The 23,539-nt window shown below is 37.1% G+C and overlaps 6 protein-coding genes, 1 long non-coding RNA gene and 2 other non-coding genes across 9 annotated transcripts; 4 read left to right on the forward strand and 5 right to left on the reverse strand.

Annotated features, from left to right (window-relative positions):
* Positions 1-3,608: 3,608 nt before the first annotated feature.
* Positions 3,609-4,735, reverse strand: LOC111830968 (glycine-rich RNA-binding protein GRP1A-like). The gene is made up of 2 exons (XM_023783949.1): positions 4,549-4,735; positions 3,609-4,249 (listed from the first exon to the last, which is right to left on the reverse strand). Exons 1-2 carry the CDS (start codon positions 4,660-4,662, stop codon positions 3,839-3,841), a joined length of 525 nt encoding a protein of 174 aa, XP_023639717.1. The 5' UTR covers positions 4,663-4,735; the 3' UTR covers positions 3,609-3,838.
* Positions 4,736-5,172: 437 nt separating this feature from the next.
* Positions 5,173-5,253, reverse strand: TRNAL-AAG. The gene has a single exon. It is a non-coding gene; the product is annotated as a tRNA-Leu (tRNA).
* Positions 5,254-5,612: 359 nt separating this feature from the next.
* On the forward strand, positions 5,613-6,609 carry LOC17890518 (probable transcription factor At4g01260). The gene has a single exon (XM_006295872.2). The coding sequence runs from the start codon at positions 5,613-5,615 to the stop codon at positions 6,528-6,530; it is 918 nt and encodes a 305-aa protein (XP_006295934.1). The 3' UTR covers positions 6,531-6,609.
* A 1,947-nt stretch (positions 6,610-8,556) lies between these two features.
* LOC17888235 (putative F-box/kelch-repeat protein At2g21680) lies at positions 8,557-9,747 on the forward strand. The gene has a single exon (XM_006296437.1). The coding sequence runs from the start codon at positions 8,557-8,559 to the stop codon at positions 9,745-9,747; it is 1,191 nt and encodes a 396-aa protein (XP_006296499.1).
* A 1,518-nt stretch (positions 9,748-11,265) lies between these two features.
* LOC17888180 lies at positions 11,266-12,112 on the reverse strand. Its single transcript, XR_002834412.1, has 2 exons — positions 12,001-12,112; positions 11,266-11,908 (listed from the first exon to the last, which is right to left on the reverse strand). It is a non-coding gene; the product is annotated as an uncharacterized LOC17888180 (long non-coding RNA).
* A 537-nt stretch (positions 12,113-12,649) lies between these two features.
* On the reverse strand, positions 12,650-12,721 carry TRNAQ-CUG. The gene has a single exon. It is a non-coding gene; the product is annotated as a tRNA-Gln (tRNA).
* Positions 12,722-12,759: 38 nt separating this feature from the next.
* LOC17888908 (transcription termination factor MTERF2, chloroplastic) lies at positions 12,760-15,525 on the forward strand. Its single transcript, XM_023783718.1, has 6 exons — positions 12,760-13,502; positions 13,788-14,196; positions 14,274-14,489; positions 14,578-14,685; positions 14,805-15,079; positions 15,172-15,525. Exons 1-6 carry the CDS (start codon positions 12,853-12,855, stop codon positions 15,422-15,424), a joined length of 1,911 nt encoding a protein of 636 aa, XP_023639486.1. The 5' UTR covers positions 12,760-12,852; the 3' UTR covers positions 15,425-15,525.
* Positions 15,513-19,309, reverse strand: LOC17887918 (phenylalanine--tRNA ligase alpha subunit, cytoplasmic). Its single transcript, XM_006294045.2, has 18 exons — positions 19,072-19,309; positions 18,697-18,822; positions 18,472-18,561; positions 18,173-18,229; positions 18,027-18,082; positions 17,857-17,949; positions 17,687-17,771; positions 17,475-17,512; positions 17,357-17,395; positions 17,083-17,159; positions 16,873-16,957; positions 16,702-16,798; positions 16,519-16,615; positions 16,345-16,416; positions 16,186-16,252; positions 15,975-16,100; positions 15,833-15,887; positions 15,513-15,747 (listed from the first exon to the last, which is right to left on the reverse strand). The coding sequence occupies exons 1-18, from the start codon at positions 19,216-19,218 to the stop codon at positions 15,694-15,696; spliced, it is 1,461 nt and encodes a 486-aa protein (XP_006294107.1). The 5' UTR covers positions 19,219-19,309; the 3' UTR covers positions 15,513-15,693.
* Positions 19,310-19,459: 150 nt separating this feature from the next.
* Positions 19,460-23,256, forward strand: LOC17887853. The gene is given in 12 exon segments (XM_023783766.1): positions 19,460-19,483; positions 19,522-19,584; positions 19,586-19,764; positions 19,978-20,215; positions 20,303-20,404; positions 20,501-20,670; positions 20,769-20,902; positions 21,034-21,211; positions 21,548-22,112; positions 22,371-22,483; positions 22,570-22,816; positions 22,926-23,256. Coding segments are annotated over 12 exon segments (2,232 nt in total). The 3' UTR covers positions 23,145-23,256.
* The last annotated feature ends 283 nt before the right edge of the window (positions 23,257-23,539 follow it).

Here is a 23,539-nt window from a genome sequence, read left to right on the forward strand (position 1 = left end):
TGGTGGTGAGATTGTACCCACTCTTTAAGATAGCCCATGATTTGATATTCACATGTTATGATGGTTTCTTTGTCGTATTATATCATCACTTATGTTTCAAATGATCAACTAATTACCTTGTTTGGTAAGAATCCAGGGTTGGGATGGGCAAATAGATTATTGTCCTGTAACCAAATTAGGCTGCTAAAATAATGCACAGTAGGAGTATATACATACTTGGCAAAAAGACAACAAACATAAAATGGTCCACTTGTTGTTTGATTCTAACTTTCGTTTCATATAGTTTTCTTTAAAGATTTCAAGATTTTCTTGTCCTGCAATAAAAGGTTTGTTCATTAGTGATCCACTTGTTGTTTGATTTTACTCATGATAAAGTTGACTCATTGATTTTAAAAGTCTCAAGATTTTCCTCTCTTGGAAACACAGGTGAATTCAAGGTGCTTTGGGGGAGATGGAAGACCATACTCATAGTCTTATATCACTAAGGTAAGTTATCAAAACACCCCCCAAGTATAGTATATAAAGTTAGTGTCTACACATTTTGTAAAGCAAAAGCTGTTTTAAGAACCATACTTCTTGGATCTTTCTTGATTATAGTGTTTATCCATTCACTAAACGGTATTAGCTTTGCAAAGCAAGATGATATATATTCACTTACGTGTAGAGAGTCTTATGATACTTTAATCTACTCTCTTGCTAGATACATTTATGCCAATATAAGCACTTATATAAGATATTTTCTTTTAGCGATCCAAATGATCTCAAATTCTAGATATTATTATTCCTATGGATGGTTCTGTTTCTGAGATGTCATGGTTTTGATTTTCAAGGTAGGGGCGAAACTTCTTCTCAAGAAGGAAAACTTTAAACAGAGAAAGAATCATAATAATTTTGAGTCTTTTGGCACAATATATCCTAGAGATAATAGATTGCAAGTTGCCATAAAATTCTGCTAGTAGACATTGCACTACCGATATTCTCATCGTCATGATTCTTGAAAACCGACCCTCTTTGCCTAGGTATTGAAATGGTAAAACTTTCCCCACCTTTAGGTAAGTCTTGGTAAAATCTTTAGCTGTGAAAAGGGTAATCTTGAGTTCATCATAAGATTAATTGGTTGTTTATTAGTTATAAGAAGATGCTTTGGTTTTTACTTTCTCACTATGATGGTAACATCAGTAAAGGCTTAATGGTTTGATTCCAATATATACAGGTCTTGATTCTAGCCATCATTGATGAGAATTTTACCAGGAGTAGCTTACAAGGAATCTGAATGAAAAAGGAAGGTAAAGAGTAAAGCATTATATATTTTTGCATGTTACATAATTTTCTGTTGATATTTAGAATCCTTATCCCTAATGATATAGCAAGAAAACAAGAAGTAAGTATTCTGATTCCTCTCCTAGTGGCTTTGCTCCTTTTGCAACTTGGGAGAAGAACCCGAACCTGAAGTTGATCACTATAATGGAAGTTTCTGTAGCTCAATATGTATTTGAAGGATTTTTATTGGGGCTAGTGGTGAGATATTATTATCACCAAAAGAATGATCCTTTTTACAAATTTGGATTCGGACAAACTTTACACAAAAGTAGGAAATGGCATTTTATCACCAGGAATCCATAAGAGCCATTCCCATTTGAGGGAAGAAAAAAGTATCCACAGACACACACACAAGCCCTGGTCCTAAATCAGCCAAAGTATAGCCTATAACAGTAGCTAGAGATACTTCTTTATTTTTATTTTTTGGTTGTTTCTTGGAATATTATTTGAGTAAATTAAAGAACTAAGTAAAATGGGGAATCTCCATGGTCAGGGGTTTTGATTGGTTGATGAGAATGAGATCGAATATACAAGGACACAAATATTTATATACAATGCTTATGTAAATCTTTTGAGACAGGGTAAATGGAAACTAGTATTATTCATATAACTTGTTGTTCAGGTGATGAACTTTCTAGCTAGAATAACTTGTTTCTGTTGCTCAACTAAAAAGCTTGTGTTCTTTTCTTCGTTTACAATACTTTTGAATTGTGTCTCTGATCATATACTAAACAAGATCTTAAACTCATTACTACAGCTACAAGATATATAAGTTGTGATTGAAAATAAAGAAAACATTAGGACAACAAAGGACTGAAGTAGCTATATATATATATATTTATGTAGTTAACTATACGTCTTTGGTAATATTATAACAACCATTTGGGTGATTCCGTAATGAGCAACCATTATCAAAGGCTATAATGTATATATATTTTGATTCATATATACAATCCTAGACGAGTAAACGGCCGGGTCACGAGTGGTAGCCAAACCAAGACGATCAGTAAGGTCACAATCACCAAACAATGGACAAAGATTTATAATGTATATGAAAAAAATGTGAATTATAATCTATTGAGTTACTAGTTTTGCATCTCCTTTGTGAATTCATATAAAAGGTTTTCATTTTGTGAATTCATAATACTTTAGATTAATTTTTTATTTTTTTCTTTTTGGGTCAACAGCTAGTATAATTAAGACAGATCATAATGAAATTTAGATAGTTAACTATAATTCATGTTCATTTCTAACAAGGGACAAGAGGTTTTACAATTGTATGCTTTTTCTTCATAGTTTCTTCGCACACTTCATTCGAATACAAATAGTTCAATATCCACCACTCATGTCAAATGACGAGTATGAAGCGGCGTTTATCATAAATATTCAAAAAAGGAAAAAAAAAAAATTGAAAATCTTAACAAATGCAATAAAGAGAGAGGAGGATGTTTACCAAAATGCGATAAACTTAACAAAGTGCTTCAACGGATTGTTGTGCTTTGATAGTGAATGCCGGAAAGATTTGTCTCTTTGTGTTTATGGTTTTCATTTTTTCAAACCTAATCATTTCCAACCTTAATAGTTCGAAAAGAGCTAATTAATGGAACATATGTTCCTAACGACTCTTTCACCATTTTTCTGGTTATAAAATGTAAACAGAAAATAAATTTTGATTTGATGTTTCATGTTTTGATTTGTTGTCACATCTCTAAGAAACCCGGTTCACGCAAAATCTCGTCGAAATTCGGTTTAATTCGCACATAAGAGTTCTTCGCTATCCAAAAATCGAGAACCAACCCGACCCGAACCAAAACTTCTATTTCTTGTTATTCCGACAGCTTCTCTCCCAACACGAAAATCCAACTAACCAAAAATACTCAACCAGTTTAACATGATCAACTCGTAACTGCAAGCATATAACTGGGACATGCCTAGGCAGCTAGCTAGCATATAACTAGGAGCAACAGGTTTAGGCTCTTGCAGTTACAATACCATATGTGCTAAGATGATTATGGATTTAAGTTAATTCCAGGCTTCTAATTGGGCCTTCATTTGGGTATTTGCAAGGATAACTAGATCTTGTAAAAATACAAGAGATTGTACCAAGGGTCCATTCTCTGAACTAGGGAAAAGTCATATCTCTACAGCATTGGCAATAGAATAGAAACATAAAGCTATGGTTCTGGTTTTTTATTTGGTCGATTAAGCAGAGTTTTGATTGATGTAATGTTTCTCTAGGCCAAGCTAATCTCGTAATAAGATAATAATAGAAGAAATAAATAACACAATAAGATAAATCTCGACGAGAAAATTTTTGTTATTTAGAGAACCAAACAGTGACTTAACATTGCGTTTCCAGATACCAAAATACCTAAATCACGAACTGTTACATCAAAATCTAAGCAGAGAGCAGAAGAAGCAGAAACCGAAACACACGATAGAACCCAAACCAAAGCATCAGAACCATAGCGAAAAAGAAAGAGACGACATTTGATAATTCCCAATCTAATTAAGGGAATTACCATCCACCGCTTCCACCTCCGTATCCGCCTCCATCACCACCACCACCGTATCCTCCTCCTCCTTCACGTCTTCCACCACTGCTGTATCCTCCGCCGCCACCTCCTCTCGAGTAACCACCTCCGCCGCCACCACCGCTGTATCCTCCCTCGCGTCTTCCACCGCCGTATCCACCGCCTCCTCCGTTGTAACCACCACCACCTCCTCCGCTGCGGTATCCACCGCCACCTCCTCCTCCACGGCTGCCTCCGCCACCGCTTCCTCGTGATTGAGCCTCGTTGACGGTGATGTTACGTCCATCGAGCTCTTGTCCGTTCATTCCTTCAATCGCATCCTTCATTGATTTCTCATCCTTGAAGGTCACGAATCCGAATCCCCTTGACCTTCCGGTCTCACGGTCGTTGATGATCTGTTCAACCACAGAGAAAACAAATCAAATCAGCAACACAATCTAACGAAGTTGAACAAACGCAATAGATCTACAAGCGAAACTAAAAAAAAAAAAAAACCGATCGATCTCCGGGCTCACAGAAGCAGGAAGATGAACGTACCGATTTAGGGAAAAACAAGTAACAGTAGTAGTAGAAGTAACAAAGAATAGTAACAGAGTAATCGAATCAAGTAACAGAGAAACACAAGATCGGAACAGATCCGTCGAGGATGAGATCATCGAAATCACTCGGAGTCCGATCTCTGCGTGTAACAGACCTTGGAATCAACAACGTCGCCGTACTGAGCGAAGGCAGTCTCGAGAGCTTGGTCATTGGTGGCCCAGGCTAGACCTCCAACGAAGCACCGGTACTCAACATCAGAGGACGCCATTGAAAAGGAGAAGAAGATCTAGGGTTAACAGTAAAGAGGAGAAGTAAAGTGAGGGTTGTGAAGAACGAAGAAGACGAAGTCTCCAATTTATAACGGCGGAGGCTTGAGATATTATTAACCCAAGGGTCAAGATATTTTCTAGGGTTTTGTGAAGATTGGTCTAACCATGGTTAAATGTGTGGTTTATTTTTTTAAAAAAAAAATCGTAGTGGTTGAGGAAACATATCACGTGACACTTTTTTGGTTTTAATGCGCAAATTGGGATAGACGAGGACGACCATGCGGGAAAAGATATTTTTTCTTTGTCCCAAGGAAAAAAAATATCTCAGTGGCCGAAAAAATATCTCATGTACTTAAATGACATATATACCCCCGTAATTGTCGCAAGTTGGATATCCCATGATTGATCTGTTACACTGGGCCGGAACAATTGGGCTTGTATAATGGAGCCGGCATTATTGGGCTTGTTAACTGGCCTGGCCAGAAAAATAATGGTGAAAAAAATGGAAATGTTGACAGTGGGATTTGAACCCACGCCCTTTCGGACCAGAACCTTAATCTGGCGCCTTAGACCAACTCGGCCATATCAACTATCTTGTTTGTGAATCATGTGATATAATTGATATCATTAATGTCATAAGCGAATTGTTTGTTATATTACATAGTGAGAATGTCAGACGTTTAATAATGGAATCGGGAACGACATGATGATAATGTGTGCGTCTTATTAGTGATTTTTAAAACAAAAAAAGAAAGATTTGAAATCATTTAGCCGATTTCCAAGATTACATTGATACAATTTACAAAACAAAAATAATTAATGATTACGACTAAATCAATATAAAAACAAATATATAGAACTCGAGAACCCTAAACATTGTTCTCTTTATACAAAAAAGGCTTGGTAAAACCCTCAACAGACGATAGTAGCAAATAGAAGTCGAAAAGTCATGGCACCGAAGCAGCCCGAGAATGTTCCCATGGTGACTTCATCTGAAGATGATGAGGAAGAGTCTGGTTCTGTCCAAAACAAATCTGATTCTTCTAGTGGTGAAGAGTCCGACTCTTCTTCTGATGAGGAATCCCAACCGGTTGTGTCACCAAAGAAAGATGAAAAGACTCCGGTTAAAACAAGTGTTGTGAGCAAGCCTTCTAGTTCCAAGACAACCACCAAACCGACTCATGTGGTTAGCTCTCTGGTGAAGACTGATGAAAAGCCAAAGCAGAATCTGTTTGCTAGGATCTTCAGCGAAGAAGATGAAGTTGTTTTGCTTAAAGGAATCATTGACTTCACTGGTAAGAATGGAAACCCTACTGAGAATATGGATGTTTTTTACGAATATGTTAAAAAGTCCATTAGTTTCAATGTTACGAAAGATCAGCTAGTCACCAAAGTCCGTAACTTGAAGAGAAAGTTTGATGAAAAGATTCTCAAGTCTCTTGATAAGGGAATAACTGAAGAAGACCAGATCGTGTTTTCGAAAGCTTTTGACAAGAGGTGTTTTGATTTGTCGAGAAAGATTTGGGGCATTGACGGTGTTTTGCCTTCCAAGTCAAAGAAGGTGCGCCAAGAAGAGCTTGGAAAGAGGGTTAAAGATGAAGAAGATGAAAAGCCAGAGAGACATGTCATAAGCAGCTCTTCGTTATCTTTTGGTCAAGAGTACGTCTCTTTCTTTAAGGCTGAGAATCCTACTTGTGTTTTTGATGAAGCTGAATGGATCGCCATTTTGGATGATCTCAAAGATGGACCAGAGAAGAGAAAGTGGGAAGCAAAATTGAAGAAGACTAAGGCTTTGAAAGAGGGGATTGTTATGGCTAAGCTTGATTTTGCGACTTTTGTAACCAAAGCGATCTTCAAACAAGACTGAATCCGCTTTTGGTAAGTAGGTGAAACATCTGGTTTGGTATGTTGGTGAAAATGGTGTTTTTACCATTTTTAGTTTTCATTTTGCGGCTTTTAGTGTTTTGGTAACATTTTGAACTTGGTTGTTTGGCTTTTAAGACCTTTGTCTATGGTCCATTTTAGCTTTTCTGTCGTATGTTTTGTGTTTGCCCAATTCTTGGATGTATGATTGGGTTCAAGGCCCCTTTCTTTTTATGTGAACTGAGATTTTATGTTTTCTGATTATCTTGGAATGGCCTTTAAACACTCGATTCATTAGACTAGTTTTTGTTCTAAACACATTGCGGCATAGTATATCGTTTGAAAGCCACAAGTTCCATCTGTAGAAAGACTCTCACAAATAGAAAAAAGAAAGTGAAACGAAATTGCTGCTTTCCAAAACAACTAAAGTAAATACATATCTTGTTATGTGAGTAACCTCTTGGTCTTGGATGCTTTCATTCTGTGGTCTTGCTTTTTCCTGAGGACTTAACTCATTTAAGAGGCTAAACTCAATCACATAGTTTTGAAGTTTACATAAACTAGGAAATGATAGTAGCAAGAAGATATTATTCTGCATAATCGATTTGATCTCACACTTGACTATTTTTATTAACTTTGACGCCATTGTGCATCAGCAGGACCACAAAGTGATGCCAATAGTGTAACAATATTATGGTGTAAATTTATTTTTCCTGCAATATTGTAGTCTGTCGGATCTTCTGATGCAAATTTAGTTATGCAAAAGAAACACAACCAGACGACCATGTAATGATGGTATCTCTGCCTATATATGGTAAAGCATTCTTAGTTATCTAAGTTAACTTATCAGCTTTATTCGTCACTGATCTTGAGTTGATGATGACTCATACACACACCCAATTTATTTAACAAAATGTTTTATACAATCGGTCTAGTTTTCTGCTATGTCTTGGTTATGAAGTTGCAGTGACATGGTCTCACTGTTGGCTGTTGCAAGTTATTTCTTTTGGATTCATATTCCTCTGCAAATGATCATGTTCAGATATAACAAGACCCTATGAAGTCATGTTAACTGGTGAAAATGAGTAATCAAAGTCAGATATAAGATATTGAACGTGTAAGACTCGAAACAGAACAAAAGTAACAGAGGATATATGCAGAACACATGCCATTTTAGTTAGCTATGTTTTCTTTAAGGTTTTTGTGAATGTTTGGATTCAGGTTCTTGTGCAAAGTGCTCACAATCAGGCATTACATGACACAAATATGCTTCCATGGACCATTATATATGAGCAAATATGAAATCTTGGTGTAGGGATGTGTAGATGAACAAACCGGTTTTAGTGTATTTTCTTTTTATGTATTGGAACAAAGATTTAAGTAGAATAAAAAATGTTTCTTTATAAAACAAGTTATAAATTATGGTTCCGTATAAAAATGGGAAAAATGTTATTTAAATCCCGAACTTACACATTTTGGACATTTTAATCCTCGATTTTCACTGTTGCCATTAATATCATAGAATTCTCGTTAGCGTTATTTTTAAATTACTATCTTCTGTTAACTGAGCTAGATTGAGCATGCCGTCAAATCAAATTCTCTAATAGACGAGTTAACAGCCGTTGTGGATCGTTAATCAATCTCTTTTAAGTCGAAAAATGAGAATCACAAGGACAAACGACGTCGTGCTGCCTTAAACGAAATGCCTAAATTCTCAAATCGACGTCGTTTGTCCTTGTGATTATCATTCTTCGACTTAACAGAGATTGATTAACGATCCTAAACGGTTGTTGACTTTTCTGTTAGAGAATTTTATTTGATGACATGTTCAATCTAGCTCAGTCAACAGAAGATAGTGATTTAAAAATAACGTTAACGAGAAGTCTATGATTTTAATGGCCATAGTAAAAGTCGAGGATTAAAATGGCCAAAATGTGTAAGTTCAGGATTTAAATAACATTTTTCCCGTATAAAAATACACTTACTATACAAATTTTAGTCATTTCGCATGTAATTGACTTCTTACGGCTATGGTTGTAATATCTGAAACTTCCGACGACGATGGCTCTTGTGGTGACGTTCATCTTCATCAGAACAAGAAACGTAAAGAAGAAGAGAATCGAAACAAGAAACGTAAAGAAAAGGTCAAGGTGTCATATACTACTCTACCACTTCCAGACGATCTCATCCTAAGATGCTTCTTACTCGTTCAGAGATGTCACCACTCATCGCTCTCCCTCGTCTGCAGTTCCTTCCTTCATCTCATGCCAAAGCTCTACAACGATCGCTTGCGTCTTGGCTACACTGAAAGCGTTCTTTATGCCTACATTGGATTCCCTCCTCTTGAAAACCCTAGCTGGCACATTCTCAATCCTAAACCCTGTCGAAACTTGTCAAACACGGTATCTTTAAGATTGTGCAGAGTCGATATACTCCCTCCCATGCCTTGGGGATCTGCTATTGTCACTATCGGATCGGATATCTATGTGATAGGTGGACGCGTAGGCGGCAAGAAACGAATCTTGGATATGACTCTCATCGACTGCAAATTTCACAAGCATCGCTCGCTCCCGAGAATGAAGGTGGCTCGCTGCCGTGCAGCCGCAGGTGTAATGGACGGAAAGATTTATGTGATCGGAGGTTGCAAGGTACGACCTTCAGATTGGGTTGAAGTCTTCGATATAGAGAAACAGAGTTGGAGTTCTGTTCCTGGTCCGTACCCTAATGTGTATATGAGTGGAGAGTTTCTGACATATGCGGTAATGAAGGAGAAGATTTACTGTTTGGATATTTACTCCACTGCTCTTGTTTACGATCCCAAGAGAGGTAAATGGGACTCTGAACCTGGATTGTTGAATGTTCTGTGGAATGAGTCGTACTGTGTGATTGATCATTTGCTGTTTTCCATCAATCCAATATTGCATTTCAATGGAGATGATCCAATAAACATATATGATTCAGAGCACAAGACTTGGTTCCCCTTGAAGGGTTTACAAGGTTTTCCAGATAATATCCTTCGCGATGAGTGTAAAATGGCTAGTTTTGGTGACAAGTTGGTGGTTTTGGGAGCTGACGGCAAGAAAAGAGAGATTTGGTGCGTAGAGATTGCTTGGCAAAGAAAGGAAGATGGTACATTTTGGGGGAAGGTCGAATCAGTCGCGGTTGTGCTGACACCACCAAAGACGTCTTCTGTTTACCTTTGCCGAACTGTTTCGGTTTGATATGATTGATCCATGGGATGGTTTCTTGCATGTACTGCTTCTGAATTCAGATGTTTAGGCTTTTGTGGATCTAGCTTCAAGTCTTAGTTAGGTTTTACATGAAACTTGCTAACAAAGATGAAGCAGAGTGGCTAATAAGAAGCTGTTATCTGAAGCCTTGAGAGTAACCATTTTGTACAGTTTTATCCTTGTTAGCCTTGTTTAGAACTTTTAAGCTGTAAAAGAGTGTTTACGCCATTCTACTGAGTTTTGATTAATCTTCATACAAATTCTAGGAATATTGAAATACATCTGCGTTTAGCTATATATATCTATTTGGTTATCTGTGCAGTCTCACTATTGCAAGTTTTATGCGTTTATTCCTTTGGATATATATGCAAGTGATCACAAACATACATAACAGAGCCCAATCTGTTTCTACTATATGCAGATATTAAATCTTGGTTTAGGGATCTATAGATGAACAAACCGGTGGTTTTTGTGACATTATACAAGTGTATCAAATTGATAAAATATAAAGATTACTTGATACAAAGCAAAACTCTGCAACCTGTATCTATCTACAAACAAGATGATGAGAACTGACTGTGAACTAGTGTCAATGCTATCTTATAATCTTCTGTTCAGTACGTTTAAGGTTTATTATATTCTTAGTAAAAAGAAGGGTTATAAATAGTAATCTCACGACACATCAGTCTTTTGTTTTGGATAAAAACTTGAACCAGCATGTCTCGCTTGCTCCCAAGAATGCCTATATCGCGCTTCGATGCAGGCGTAGAGATCTCTATAGAGAAACGGGGAAGAGATGAGATTTGGGGGAAGGTTGAATCAGTTGCGGTTGTGCTTACGTTATAACGTCTCTCCTTCCATTGAGCTTTATCGAACTGTTACAGTTTGATGAAACATGCATGCAGATGCAGGTATGTGTCTGTCTGTGATAACTCTGTTTTACTTCTTTGATCTTTTGTCTCTAGCTTCAAAGGCTTATAGTTAGATTTTCATGAAACTTGCAGGTGAAGGATATTTATCAACACATCTACTGTTTGAGCAGCTTCTCGGTCTGATAACAGCTTGTTATCCAAAGGCTCAAGAGTAAACGTTTTTGCACAATGTGAATTGGTCTTCTATAGAACTCTTAAGCTGTAAATTTGTTGAAAGGCAACTTTAGTTAGCCACTTTTTTGAGTGTTTTGTGCAGTAACATATTAGTATCAGTTAAGTTTCTTTCGTTGGTATGTTTCTTGATATAGAATTCCTCTGAAAGTAATTACAAATCAGATATATATTGGAAGTGTAAGAATCAAAACAGAAGACAAGAAACAAAGGATATGTGAAGAAGATGAAGACAAACACATGCATCTTAAGTTAGCTGTAAAAAGGGTTAGGCCATTCTATTAGCCTTTATACAACATTCTTACCAAATTTGATGAAATGCATCTTTGGCTCTAGCCTATTTGTTTTGGATGGAGATTGTGGAAGTTTGCTTTTGGATTTAAGGTTCATTTGCAAGTATGAAATATTGACTCTTATCCTTTTGCTGTGAATTTCTTATAGATATTGCAACAACATTACATGATCATGCTCATGCTCATCATAGCTTATATTCTTCTATAGGATGGCAAATGAAATCTTTGTTCCAGAGTTGTAAAGAAGGTCTGGGAGCAAAATAACCAACTTTAAAAAGATATGATTCTACATAACATTTATCATCATCCTCTCATATTAATCCGGCCATCTGCTTCTTCTCCTTTTCTTGTATCATCCTTACAAACTCTTGTACAAACTCATCAGATCTGGATAGTCTGCGTGGCCGTGCCACTTTCACAGTGAAGGAACGTACAATAACACATCTGGTGCAAGACTCTTCCACGTTGATTTGAGAACCGTCGATCTCATCACCGTTCTTAAACAGTATTGCACCTTCCAATGATTTCTCGTCTTTGAAAGTAACAAAACCAAATCCTCGAGAACTTCCTGTCTCCTTATCATAAATTACATGTATAGTATATGCAAAGTTGATATCAAAACATAATATTAACATAACAAATCCGAATGTTAACTTCCTGTTCATTTCTTTAATGGCATCTCTCATGGATCTCTTCCTCCTCGAATGTAACAAATCCGAATCTTCTTGATTTTCCAGTCACATGATGGTAAATAACCTGTGAAATAAAAGAAAAACATATTACATAATTAATTACTAATCAAGTAATCCATACGTCAATCTTTAAGGCAAATACTATTTATAACGGACTTGTGAATTGTTAACGTTGCCAAACTTTGAAAAGATCTTCTTTAGATCATCCTCACTAGTGTCATGATCAAGACCACCAACAAAGCAAGTGAATCCAAATCTGTTGAAGCCATTTGAAAGAGGTACGTACGTTTGAGTATGGTGGAATCTCACTTATGAGAAGTTCAATGAATTTATAGAAAAGGTGAGAGGATGAAAGGTTTTCAATTTTTATTTACTTATAAATTAATCATGCATGCTGCATGCATGTCGTAAAATTAAATGTGTTTTTTTTTTTTGGAATTAGTTTTTCCTTGACACTTTTCGTTTAAACACTTAAATATTTTAGTAACTTGTGTTTCTGTGTTTTGGAACTAATGAAACCAATAAATACACCTACCACCTAAATATATCATCATACTAGTGTTAAATATTTTTGTTTTATAAGAGTAATTTTTTTTGTTTTTTTTTCAGAATGATAATTTAATGCTGAATACATTTTTCAGACGATCTTTTTCACTAATACATTTTGATTTTGTTTTTTGTTTCGTTCAAATAAAAATGGAAGCAAGTGAAGTGCACAACTTGAGACCATAAATTAAAATAAGGCCCAGCCCAAAGGCCCCAAACAATTCATTAATATAAAAGAAATAACAAAAAACAAAACTATAGGTTCTACCGAGAATTGAACTCGGGTTACTGGATTCAGAGTCCAATGTCCTAACCGCTAGACCATAGAACCATTTGTTACTTCTTACACATATCATATATTTATACTGCATCACCATCTTCTCCGAGCCGTTGCTTTATCTCTTTTTCATTTACTTCACCGTTCTCTCTGTAATCTCAGTTCTTCTTCTCCGACCTGCTCTAATGCTTCTCCACTGTAACGTTAGCTACTCCACCTCATCGTTTTCACTCATCTCCTCCTCTCTCCGCCGTCAAGACCATCCCGACCAATCACAAGATATAGTAATCCGGCGCCGGCACAATGCTAGATCCCTTTCTCTTTACATCCGCCATAATCGAGACTTAAAGCTTAACAAAGACAATCCTAACGAATCTCAAGAAACCTTTGTACCTCCTCCGCGGCATGATGTTGACGGCGATGATCGATCGAAGCTACTCGAGCTTTCTCTTGTAACCAGAAGAACTCCACAGTTCCCTGGTTCAATCTACGCTCAATCTGCTTCTGATGCTGATGTTGCTTCCTCTCTTCCTTCGCTTCGTAAATTTCTCGGGTCTGATGGTGATGACGACGGAGATAGCGAGAGAGAGATGATTGTTAAGGCGCTTGAGATTAGGAGGAAAGTGACGAAAGAGATTATCAAAGAGTCTTTGGTTAGGAAAGGCAGATTTGGGATTACTTATGCGACTAATGTCACTGATCGTTTGGGTAATTTCGTTGATCATGTGATGATCGAAGCTGCGGCGATGAAGCGGTTGCCGGAATTTTCAGAGTCCAGGTTCAATCTTCGCGCCAGGACTGTTATAGAAGACTCCAATTTCGTGCCTCTTGTAAGGTCAAGCTTCCTTTTTTTTTTGTGTTGCTTGGTTGTGTTTATTAGTGCCCATAAGGTGTTCGATGGTTTGCCTCTGAGAAAAAACTAATTAGTTTATCGATAATTTGAGCATATTGAAGATTAACTTAGATTGAACAATGTGGAATTGTATGTGAAATCCTATGGTTTATCCTTGGTGCCGAGACGTTGAACTAGCTATTAATGGTTTCTTGAGTTACAATGTAGTTGGGTCGATTTTGGGAGTTTGAAATGTGTAAAGTTTCATTATGGTTCTGAATTGTGCAGGTGGTTGAAGCACAATGAATTTTCATATAATAGAATTGCGAAGATTATATGTATGTCAAAAGGAAACCTTGACTCCATAAGGACCATGATCGAATGGCTGAAGACCATTCATGTGAAGAGTGAATTCATAGGAGTTGCATTCTTGAGATCTGGGGGCAACATCTTGCAACGTAGTCGTGAAGAACTAGACGATATTGTTGAGTATTTAGAGAGCAATGGTCTCAGGAGGGATTGGATGGGATTTGTGGTTGGAAGATGTCCAGAGTTACTGTCTTTCAGCATGGAAGAAGTGAAACGCCGTGTTAATTTCTTCTTGCAAATGGGTATGAATCAGAATGACTTTGGCACGATGGTCTTCGATTATCCAAAGATAATTGGGTACTTTTCATTCGAAGAGATGGAGAAAAAGGTACTGAAAGTTTTGATCCGCCAATGTTAGGGATTGTCTTTTGAATTCATATAAATGTGTTGCTTGTCTTAAACCAGATCAATTACCTGAAAGAGTTTGGCCTTAGCACAGAAGAAGTTGGGAGACTATTAGCCTTCAAGCCACACATCATGGGATGCAGTATTGAAGAACGATGGAAGCCTCTAGTCAAATATTTCTACTACCTTGGAATCTCCAAAGAAGGAATGAGAAGAATCCTTGTCGTGAAACCAATTCTTTACTGCACTGATTTGGAGAAGACAATCGCACCAAAAGTATTTCAAACTTAGTAATATAATATGAACTCTCTCTATGCATACAAACAGCAGATTTCATTAACTCAGCTTCTCTTTGTCTTTTCAGGTAAGATTTTTACAGGAGATGGGTATCCCTAATGAGGCCATTGGAAACATGTTAGTAAAGTTTCCTTCCTTACTAACAAACAGCCTTTACAAGAAAATCCGACCTGTGGTTAGTATTACTTCCTCTATGAACCAAAGATGTTCCATAGAATGTTATGTTAGTGTTACTTATAGCATAAGCTGATCCCAGAAACTGCATCTGATATTGTATAAGTTGTGGTCGTACAGGTGATTTTTCTCTTGACCAGAGCCGGAGTAACCCAAGAAAATATCGGTAAAGTTATCGCAATGGATCCAGCTCTCCTTGGATGTAGCATAGGGACAAAGCTAGAACCCAACATGAAATACTATATATCATTGGGAATCCGATTTCATCAACTAGGCGAAATGATTGCTGATTTCCCAATGCTACTTCGATATAATGTTGATAATCTGCGTCCAAAATACCGTTACTTGCGAAGAACAATGATTCGTCCACTTCAAGATCTCATTGAGTTCCCCAGGTAAACATCTAGAGACTTTACATGAAAGGATGTAGTGCCTGCAAGATGTAGCTTTTATGTATCCATGACGTTACATCATTACCTTTGAACAGATTCTTTAGCTACTCATTGGAGCGTCGGATAATCCCAAGGCACACCATTATGGTTCAAAACAGAGTTAACTTCAAGCTCAGGTACATGTTGGCTTGTACGGATGAAGAGTTTGAGAGAAGAGTGAAAGAGAAAGTGGAGAGAAGAGAGAGATTCGAAGCTGGTCTTGACTCTGAGGATTCTCAACCTTTGGATGAGAACATCTCTGATACTGAGTTTGCTTTGACAGACTCTGCTGAAGAGGATTTAACGTAATGAATAGTTTGTAACATGAAAGCTGTATATATAGCCATGTACATTTAACACAAATTATAAACGATAATTAGTCTTAATTTATAAATACTAAAATCAAAATATTCACTTCTTCGTCTCAGATAAAAATAAGTTAAGATGGACAGCAATAGTATTTGAAGCCCTTAATAGTGTTAAATTTACAGGTTCTTCGATTTGTGTACTGCAATTTGCATGTCACTCAGAGCAAATTTAATCAAGGAAAACTGTCACAAGCACAATCCAAATCCATGTCACTCGACTCCAATGCGACAAATTGCATTCCGCTTAATGAGATCAAGATCAACCTGCATAACAAATGACGATAAAACAATAAGAACATTGCTTCTCAAAGAAGCTGTAGTATATATAGAAAAGAGTAAGAGCTTGTACCTTGTGGCCAAATAAGTCTCGTATGTTGTCAATTTCATATAAAATCATTGTTGGTCTAAAAACAGAAGAAGAAGAGTCAGCCCTTTTGTTCGTAATCAAAACAAAATGTGTCCCTGATGTCAAATTTCATCTATTAATGTACCTTTCAAGAGAGACACCCCATGCAATGACTCTACAATCCTCTGGAAGACCCATCGGTAGCAACATTTCTGGTCTAAATATGCCAGAGTTGCCAACTTCTACCCATTTCCCTAATCCTTCGTGGTACCTGGAAACGACATCAGATACCTAATCTTTAGTGTCTGTCTGATTATTTTTCGAATTATAAGAAATGATGATTTGTTCCACTTTACCCAAAAATCTCCATGCTTGGTTCCGTGTAAGGGTTGTAGGCAGGCTTGAAACGCAGCTTGGACATCCCTGTAAAAGCATAAACGTATAAGCCTTTGTTTTCTCTTAAGCAACTTTGTAGCATAAATACGTGAAATCAGGAGAAGTGATAAAGCATTTACCTAAGCGTGAGAAGAAGTCATGTAATACACCAATGAGATCACCCAATGTAAGGCCACGGTCACAGATCAAACCTGAGGAAAAGAGGGAAATAATTGTTAGCAAATTTTGGTGTATTTTCATCATTCTAACTTTGAAATTCCACATATGCCAAAACAATTAGCTACTGCAATTACCTTCAATCTGATGGAACTCTGCCAGATGGGTTCGGTCAACAGCCTCATTTCTGAAGACACGGTCTATAGAAAAGTACTTCTTGGGAGTGAAAGGTTTCTACAGCAAAGGATAAAATAAATTACTACAGAAACAATGTTGCACAGCTTTTGAGATTTGGGAGGGCAAGTCATATCTAGTCAGACCTTTGCGAGTGCATAAAGCATCCTAGATGAGACCGCTGTTGTGTGGGTACGAAGGAGATTTTTGTTTGCTTCCTCTCTTTTCCAATCATACTTATACCTGCACAGCGGAATATACCACGATGAGAGATCACAAATTATTTGAGGTAGTAAGCATTAAAAACAAGTTAGTACCCTCTCGATCCATATCCACCAGACTCATGAACTTGTTTCACCCTCTCAACATAATCTTCTGGCAATTCCCTTGTAGTTGAAGGAGCTACAATCAAACATTCACATATTAAACTTAAGAGTTAAATCATTTGATATGCCATAACGTAGCTGGGAGGAACTGTCCCAAAGATAAACTCAGTGACTGAGCATTCAAACATTGAACCTTTGAACCTTTTAGAAAGAAGGTGTCATGAGAGTCACGAGCAGGATGCTGCTGAGGCTGGAACAGTGCATCAAAATTCCAGAAGCTACAAAGCATAGGATAAAAAGGTTAAGATCAACCAATGAACAGAAAGGAGGATACTCATTTTAATAACAAAAAGCTGAAGGCCTCCAAACATGATTCTTGGAAAACTAGATGGATTGTGATAAAGGTCGATAGAATTGCATGAGGTGCTTCACTATATAGTATCAAAAGTAAATACGCATCTAACTGATAAAATACCTGCTCTCCACAAAGTTGTTTGTTGGCATCTCTTCAAATCTGTGAACACATAAGGCTAAAAATCATTTTTTCCCCATAGCAGAAAAATGGAAATACTAGAAACTTGGTAAAGCCTCACCCCATCTGGCGGAATATGTCTTTCAACTGCTTCCGTACCTGAAACATACAACAACTTTAAAATTAATAGGATAGCAATTGTTACCCACCCCATTTTCTGAGACAGAAAAGATATCTATCCCGTGTAATATATTTCAGTGTGAGTTAAGCAAAACATGACTACATGTTGAGCTTGAAGTAAAGGTATTCAACAATTTGTTAACGCTTGAGTACCTTGAGAAGGGGATGAAGATGCCCAGCTTCAAGAGGTTGTCCTTTAGCATTGAAATTGTACTCCTTGAATTGTAGCTCTTTCCAGCTGCAGGTGAGTACCAATTTCCTCTCTTATTTGCACTATACTAATAATATCATTAATAAGTTGCAAAAGAAGAAGTAGTACACACGTTTGTAGATTTTCTCGTGTCAAGTCGGTGGCAAATTTCTTTCTTTTTGGAGCATAATTAGGACCTTTCTTTATGGAATAGCCCTTCCATTCCCTAAAAAAAAAGATAGAAGGTTGAACTAAATGTTCCCTAAAAAAAATAATCTACATATGTGAATCAAAGCTATGTACTTTGATTCAATAAGGCTTCTGGTTTTGAGAGAATTAAAACTTGCTTCGTCAAGTTCCTAAAGGGGGAAAAGATCAACTTAGTCACATGAATTACAAAGCTGCAAAAGAATGCTACGAAAATCTTTTGAATTAAGATAAATACAAACCATTCCTTCCTGTGTTTGTAAAAGCAAGTTCTTCACGTCATCTTCAACATGTTGAACCTACAACAACATGGTTCAGAGCTAATGATGCAGACTAAAAAGAGGCAGAAAACAAAAGGTGCATATAATACAAGTTCATATAGGCCATTTCAAACCAGGGAGGTAAATAGGAAGAAAAAAGTGCAAAACAACCCATAACATTATACTCCTTGGCAGATTCAACAGTAACCATGATATTTCAGTACCATAAAGAACAAGAAGCATTGCATAACCAAACATGAACAGTGATGCCTTGTAATTACCTTCCTAGAAACTTGCTTTCCCATTTGCACCCACTTGTGTTTTGCAGCTCGCAAACGGCCAATCTTGAAGACAGAAGGATCTAGCTTTCTCTGAAACAGTAAGGTTTTACGCCCGTCATTTCAACACGACATCAAAACCATGACTTAACAAGTCATCATAATAAAGGAAATTAGAAATAATCAACAATCACAAGAAATATCAATGTTGTTTCCATAAAAAATTACCTCGAGTTCATCAATCGATATGCTACCTTCCGCAGGAACAGCCAAGAAAAGCTGTACCTCTGGTGATCCTTCTGCAGCATATTTCTTCCCTTCATCAGTAAGCACACATGTTTTTCTTATAATGTCCTGCAGAAAACAATGAACCAGTAAAATCACACTTCAATGATTTATATATCAATCAAACCCCCTAAAAAAGAGATGGTGACTGTTTCATCGCCATTCATGATCTCTCATAAGCTAAATCACTACTAAACCCTTCAATCTAAACCTCACACAAAAAGCTAAATCTTTATGTAACAAACATATTTTTCCCGGACACTCCTTTTCCCCAGACCAAATTCAACTTGAATAGAACGTGGCAAGTGGTGTTGGTACCTGAGTCTCGATGTAACGAAAAGCTTGTAAGCTCTTGACGACATTGACGAGTTCGTCGTGGTTAAGGTTATGTTCGGCGGCGAATTGACCAGAATCTGCGATATCTTCGTTGTTTTGAAGAAACCCTAGAATCGCTTCCTCCGCCATTCTCCCTCTTCCGGTGCTCGTATCTCCCCCAGGTCCGCCGTAAATTTCAAAAAAGTCCGACTCTGAGTTTCAACTTTTGCCCTACACTCTCCACTCGGAGAAAAAAACGGAAAAAGTGAAGAATATTTATATAGACGTGGTGGAAGAACCTGTGGTGTGAATCAGAGAGTTACGGTTAAGGGGTGAACCAGAAGTGAGTGTTTAATTGGTAACGTTTCAAACTATTGGGTCTTTTTAATCTATGACAACAAATTGGGGTCCTCACGTTGCAAATACATTTTAAACGACGTCGCTTGTTATGAGATTCTCAGTTTTCGGCTATTTGCATGGGAGTGCTACGTGGCATGTGGAGAAGTTGCCAGTGTAACGAGTTCTTCTCTTCACCTCAACGTCACTAAAAACCGAATGCGAAAAAACAAGAAAAGCAAAATAAAATAAATAAGCTAAGGCAAAAATAAACAAAGATCACAAGAGGAAGAAGAAGACGATGAGGAACATGAAGCACTTGTCCTCCATTGCCAACGATGTCGTTCAAAGATGTTCACAGTACGTATTTGCTCCTCTCCCTTTCATATCTCTATCTCTCTTGAAGATCTAAGTATGTTTTAATGTATAGAATGTGTAATTAAGATTTTAGTGTAAGTACAGTTTTATGGGATGTGGTAAGCCAAAAGAATAGCCAAAACCGGTTAAAACTGATTCTAGCCGGTTTTAATTTGTGAATTTTAATTGTAATGATTGATATATGTGATGTTGTAGGGAACTAGAGACAACCATTGATGAATTGGTGGATGAGTTTGAGTTTCAATGGAAGCCATCAGGAAGTAAGGAAGGTACTTACTCGAAGAAGTTTGTGGAGTTTTGCAACTCAAAAGTTACGAGTCGGGTTTGTGAGAACATAGTGGAGAGGATAAAAGATGGTTCTTTCAGCCGTCTCACGTTCGATATGATGCTTGCCTGGCAAAAACCTGACGCAGATGACAATGAGTCTTATAGGGTATGTACTTACTTCATTGAAACTTTATATATATGATCACTTAATTTTCTCAAGTCGTTTAAGCATGTTTCTTACTTGTGTTCAAAGGAAGCAGTAGGTAAAGAGAGTGAAGACAAGAGGATTCAAGCAACTCTATCACCAGAGCAAGATGACATCTCTCTTTTTTATTCAGACATGATGCCGCTTCTTGTAAGCAAACTTTTGTTGTTTTTCGAGGTGTGACACCGATTTCATCACTAATCATATATATACCTAAACTTGTATTATCTTATGTGACTTAATTAGGTTGATCATGAACCAAGTGTGGGTGAAGATGCATTTGTCTATTTAGGCTCACTAATTCCTCTCCCTGTGGATGTCATCAACGGAAGATACACATTTGAGACTCTAACTGCTCCTACCGGCCACCAACTTCACTTTCCGGCTTACGATATGTTTGTCAAAGAGATACACAAGTAATTGTCCTTGCATATAGCATACTTGGTTTCTAAGCTTAATATAAATGATGTCTTTGGTTCTTGCTAACTGATTTATATATTTTCGTATGATCAAGGTGCATGAAGCATTTGCAAAAGCAAGCGAAGCCTAAAGGGATCGAATTAGCCGATGATGAAATTATATTGCATGTTGAAGGAACAATGGCGTCACAGAGAGTGATTCGACACATTAAAGAAACAAGCTGGCCAGGTTTGGTTTCACTATTGTTATAAGAAATAATATTATGTCCTTTTGTTATGCATAATGTGTCAAGTTTTATTCATAGTCGTGGACTCATGGCTACTAATTTCTCATACATCAGAATGTCTTGAATTTTGTAGGTAGGCTTACTTTGACAAACTATGCACTATACTTTGAAGCCGCAGGAATTATAAACTATGAAGATGCTATTAAGATAGATCTTTCCAAGGACAGTGAAACGTCTACAAAGCCTATGTCCACTGGTCCATTGGGTGCCCCTCTTTTTGACAAGGCCATTGTCTACGAGTCTTCGGAATTGTAAGAGTTTATGCATAATGAAGGGTGATGCTCATTGCTTGACTAATGCTAACTTAAATTATTTCTTCAGCAGTTTTACTTAGAATTCTCAAAGGGAACTATCAGACCTAACATGAAAATTAATATTTTAAACCTCTCATTTCGCCATAGTGAGTAGCAAGTTTTCCTCGACTTTATGGCATTTATTGAATATGCTCCCATGGGGACTGTATATTATGAATGATTTGCTTACCGTACATATTTCCTGAATTTGGATTCAATTTTGCTTGCTAGAACACAAAATTTACAAAACATTTTGCCTCATTTTTGTATATATTATTTTGATGCATGTTTTAGCGAGGATGGAATTGTCATAGAGTTTCCAGAGATGACAAGCTCAACGAGACGAGATCATTGGCTTATGCTTGTAAAGGAAATATCATTGATGCACAAGTTCTTGAGGAAATTCAATGTTGAATCTCCCTTGCAAGCATGGGAAATCCATTCAAGAACAATCTTGGGAATAATACGGTTGCACGCAGCCCGCGAAATGCTGAGAATTTCTCCCCCGGATCCAAAAAAGTTTTTAATATTTAGCTTATTTGAGGAAGTTCCAAAGGGAGACTATGTACTAGAAGAGCTCGCAGGGATTAGTCGAAAGGTAGGCACTACTGGAACCCCGTGTTGTGCTAGTTCCATATTGAAGAATATGAACATGGATCAGCTTGGTAACATGTTGAAAGAAGAGGGAGAAGATACATGCAAGGAGAAGGTGGAAGTGACTGATAAAGGAGAAATGCTTGCATCTCTTGAGAATAAAGTGAATCAATCGAGAGAAGAGGGAAAGGTGATTGAGAAGGCTAAAGCCACGACAGCGGAGCTCGAAGAAGAAGGGATTAGTGAAAGTGTAGCGGTTCTTATGGTAAGAAGATTTTAATGATGTGTTGGCCTAGTGGTAGGGTGAACTTTAGGTAAAACTAAAATAATCGGATACTCCTAGTTCAGTTCTACTTTATGCATGGATAAAACCCAATTTCTTGGATCACCTAGAAATTCAATATATGTGATCAAATGCTATTTAGTCAAATTCTTAGGCAAGCTAGATATTTGGTGACAAGAAGAGCTAATTGCTTATTCAATTAATGGTGTATCAAACTGACAATGATGAGGCATCTTGCAGGAGTTGATGAGGCCATTGCAAGACGCATTACCATGGTTCCAACAGGTGCTTTATTGGGAAAGGCCGTCTCAGACACTGTTCATTCTAGCCATTACTATTATAACTGTCTACAAGTGAGTTTGAAAGTAACTTATATTCAACTTGAGTAATTAAGTTTATGGTATATATATAATTGAGAAACTGAATATTTCTGTCACAGGGAGTGGATCGGTAAGGCTATAGCTGCTTGCTTAATAGGGGTGGTGGTTAAAATGGCTCAGGCTAGACAAAAGATTGTCCACAAAAAAAGTGAGGATGCGGTAACAGTGAGCACGGAATCTGACCAAACAATGACCGAGAGTATTGTGTCGGCTCAGTATGGCTTAATAAGACTTCACCAGTTGATGCAACATGTTAACGTCACCATCATGAAGTTGAGGTCCATATATACCTCCAAGGCTAGCAAAGTAAGCTAATATATACTTAATTACTATATCACTATTTCTCGCAAAAATTGTTTCGAAAGTGCATGTTTGCTTGTTTAAAATGTGTTCTCTTTTACACTATTGGCCGTAGCACGCAAGCATGGTGATGGCATCGATGTTAGTGTTGGCAAGCTTCTTCGCGGTGGTGCCGTTCAAGTTGTTCATAATATTTGGTACAATATATTGCTTCGTAATGACATCAAGTGTGGGGAGATACATGAGCAACGATCAGAGTAACCGGAGAATGAAAGAGTGGTGGGATTCCATACCCATTGTTCCCGTTCGTGTACTTAACTCTTCGTCCAAGTAGTTTCTTCACTTAGTGGTGAGATGATACTAAGTTTAGGTTACATCATCAAAAGCTAATAGAGAAATAAATGTTTTTTAAACAGTTTTGTTATGTAAAATATTTCAATTATATACGTGCGTTACTACTATTATGATAATGAATAAAGCATTGTATTCATATATTTATTTCTTTCTTATTATATACTAGCTGTTGCATTCCAAATTACTCGTCAATAGTTTTTATATTCGCCTGCTTTGATAACTGTGAAAAAGCTATTAATCGAGTCTTCACTGGTTGAAACCTAATCATGTACTAGATAGAGATATCTCAACTTAAATTATCTTTGACAAAATCGCTTTTGTTTTTTCTTTTGTAGTCAAACATTAATCCAGATTACTTAGTATGGAATGAAATTA

Source organism: Capsella rubella, unplaced genomic scaffold, assembly GCF_000375325.1.
Source record: "Capsella rubella cultivar Monte Gargano unplaced genomic scaffold, Caprub1_0 scaffold_4, whole genome shotgun sequence".
NCBI lineage: Eukaryota > Viridiplantae > Streptophyta > Magnoliopsida > Brassicales > Brassicaceae > Capsella > Capsella rubella.

Excerpts from the sequence above, each read along its gene's own strand:
- LOC17888908 (XM_023783718.1), top strand. The coding sequence starts at position 12,853 with ATGCTTCTCCACTGTAACGTTAGCTACTCCACCTCATCGTTTTCACTC. Across the intron at positions 14,197-14,273 it reads TCGAAGAGATGGAGAAAAAG|ATCAATTACCTGAAAGAGTT; the intron begins GTACTGAAAGTT and ends GTCTTAAACCAG. Across the intron at positions 14,686-14,804 it reads ACAAGAAAATCCGACCTGTG|GTGATTTTTCTCTTGACCAG; the intron begins GTTAGTATTACT and ends GTGGTCGTACAG.
- LOC17890518 (XM_006295872.2), top strand. The coding sequence starts at position 5,613 with ATGGCACCGAAGCAGCCCGAGAATGTTCCCATGGTGACTTCATCTGAA.
- LOC17887918 (XM_006294045.2), bottom strand. The coding sequence starts at position 19,218 with ATGGCGGAGGAAGCGATTCTAGGGTTTCTTCAAAACAACGAAGATATC. Across the intron at positions 17,513-17,686 it reads ATCTTCATCCCCTTCTCAAG|GTACGGAAGCAGTTGAAAGA; the intron begins GTACTCAAGCGT and ends TGTATGTTTCAG. Across the intron at positions 16,253-16,344 it reads TGACTTCTTCTCACGCTTAG|GGATGTCCAAGCTGCGTTTC; the intron begins GTAAATGCTTTA and ends ATGCTTTTACAG.
- LOC111830968 (XM_023783949.1), bottom strand. The coding sequence starts at position 4,662 with ATGGCGTCCTCTGATGTTGAGTACCGGTGCTTCGTTGGAGGTCTAGCC. Across the intron at positions 4,250-4,548 it reads GCGACGTTGTTGATTCCAAG|ATCATCAACGACCGTGAGAC; the intron begins GTCTGTTACACG and ends GTGGTTGAACAG.
- LOC17888235 (XM_006296437.1), top strand. The coding sequence starts at position 8,557 with ATGGTTGTAATATCTGAAACTTCCGACGACGATGGCTCTTGTGGTGAC.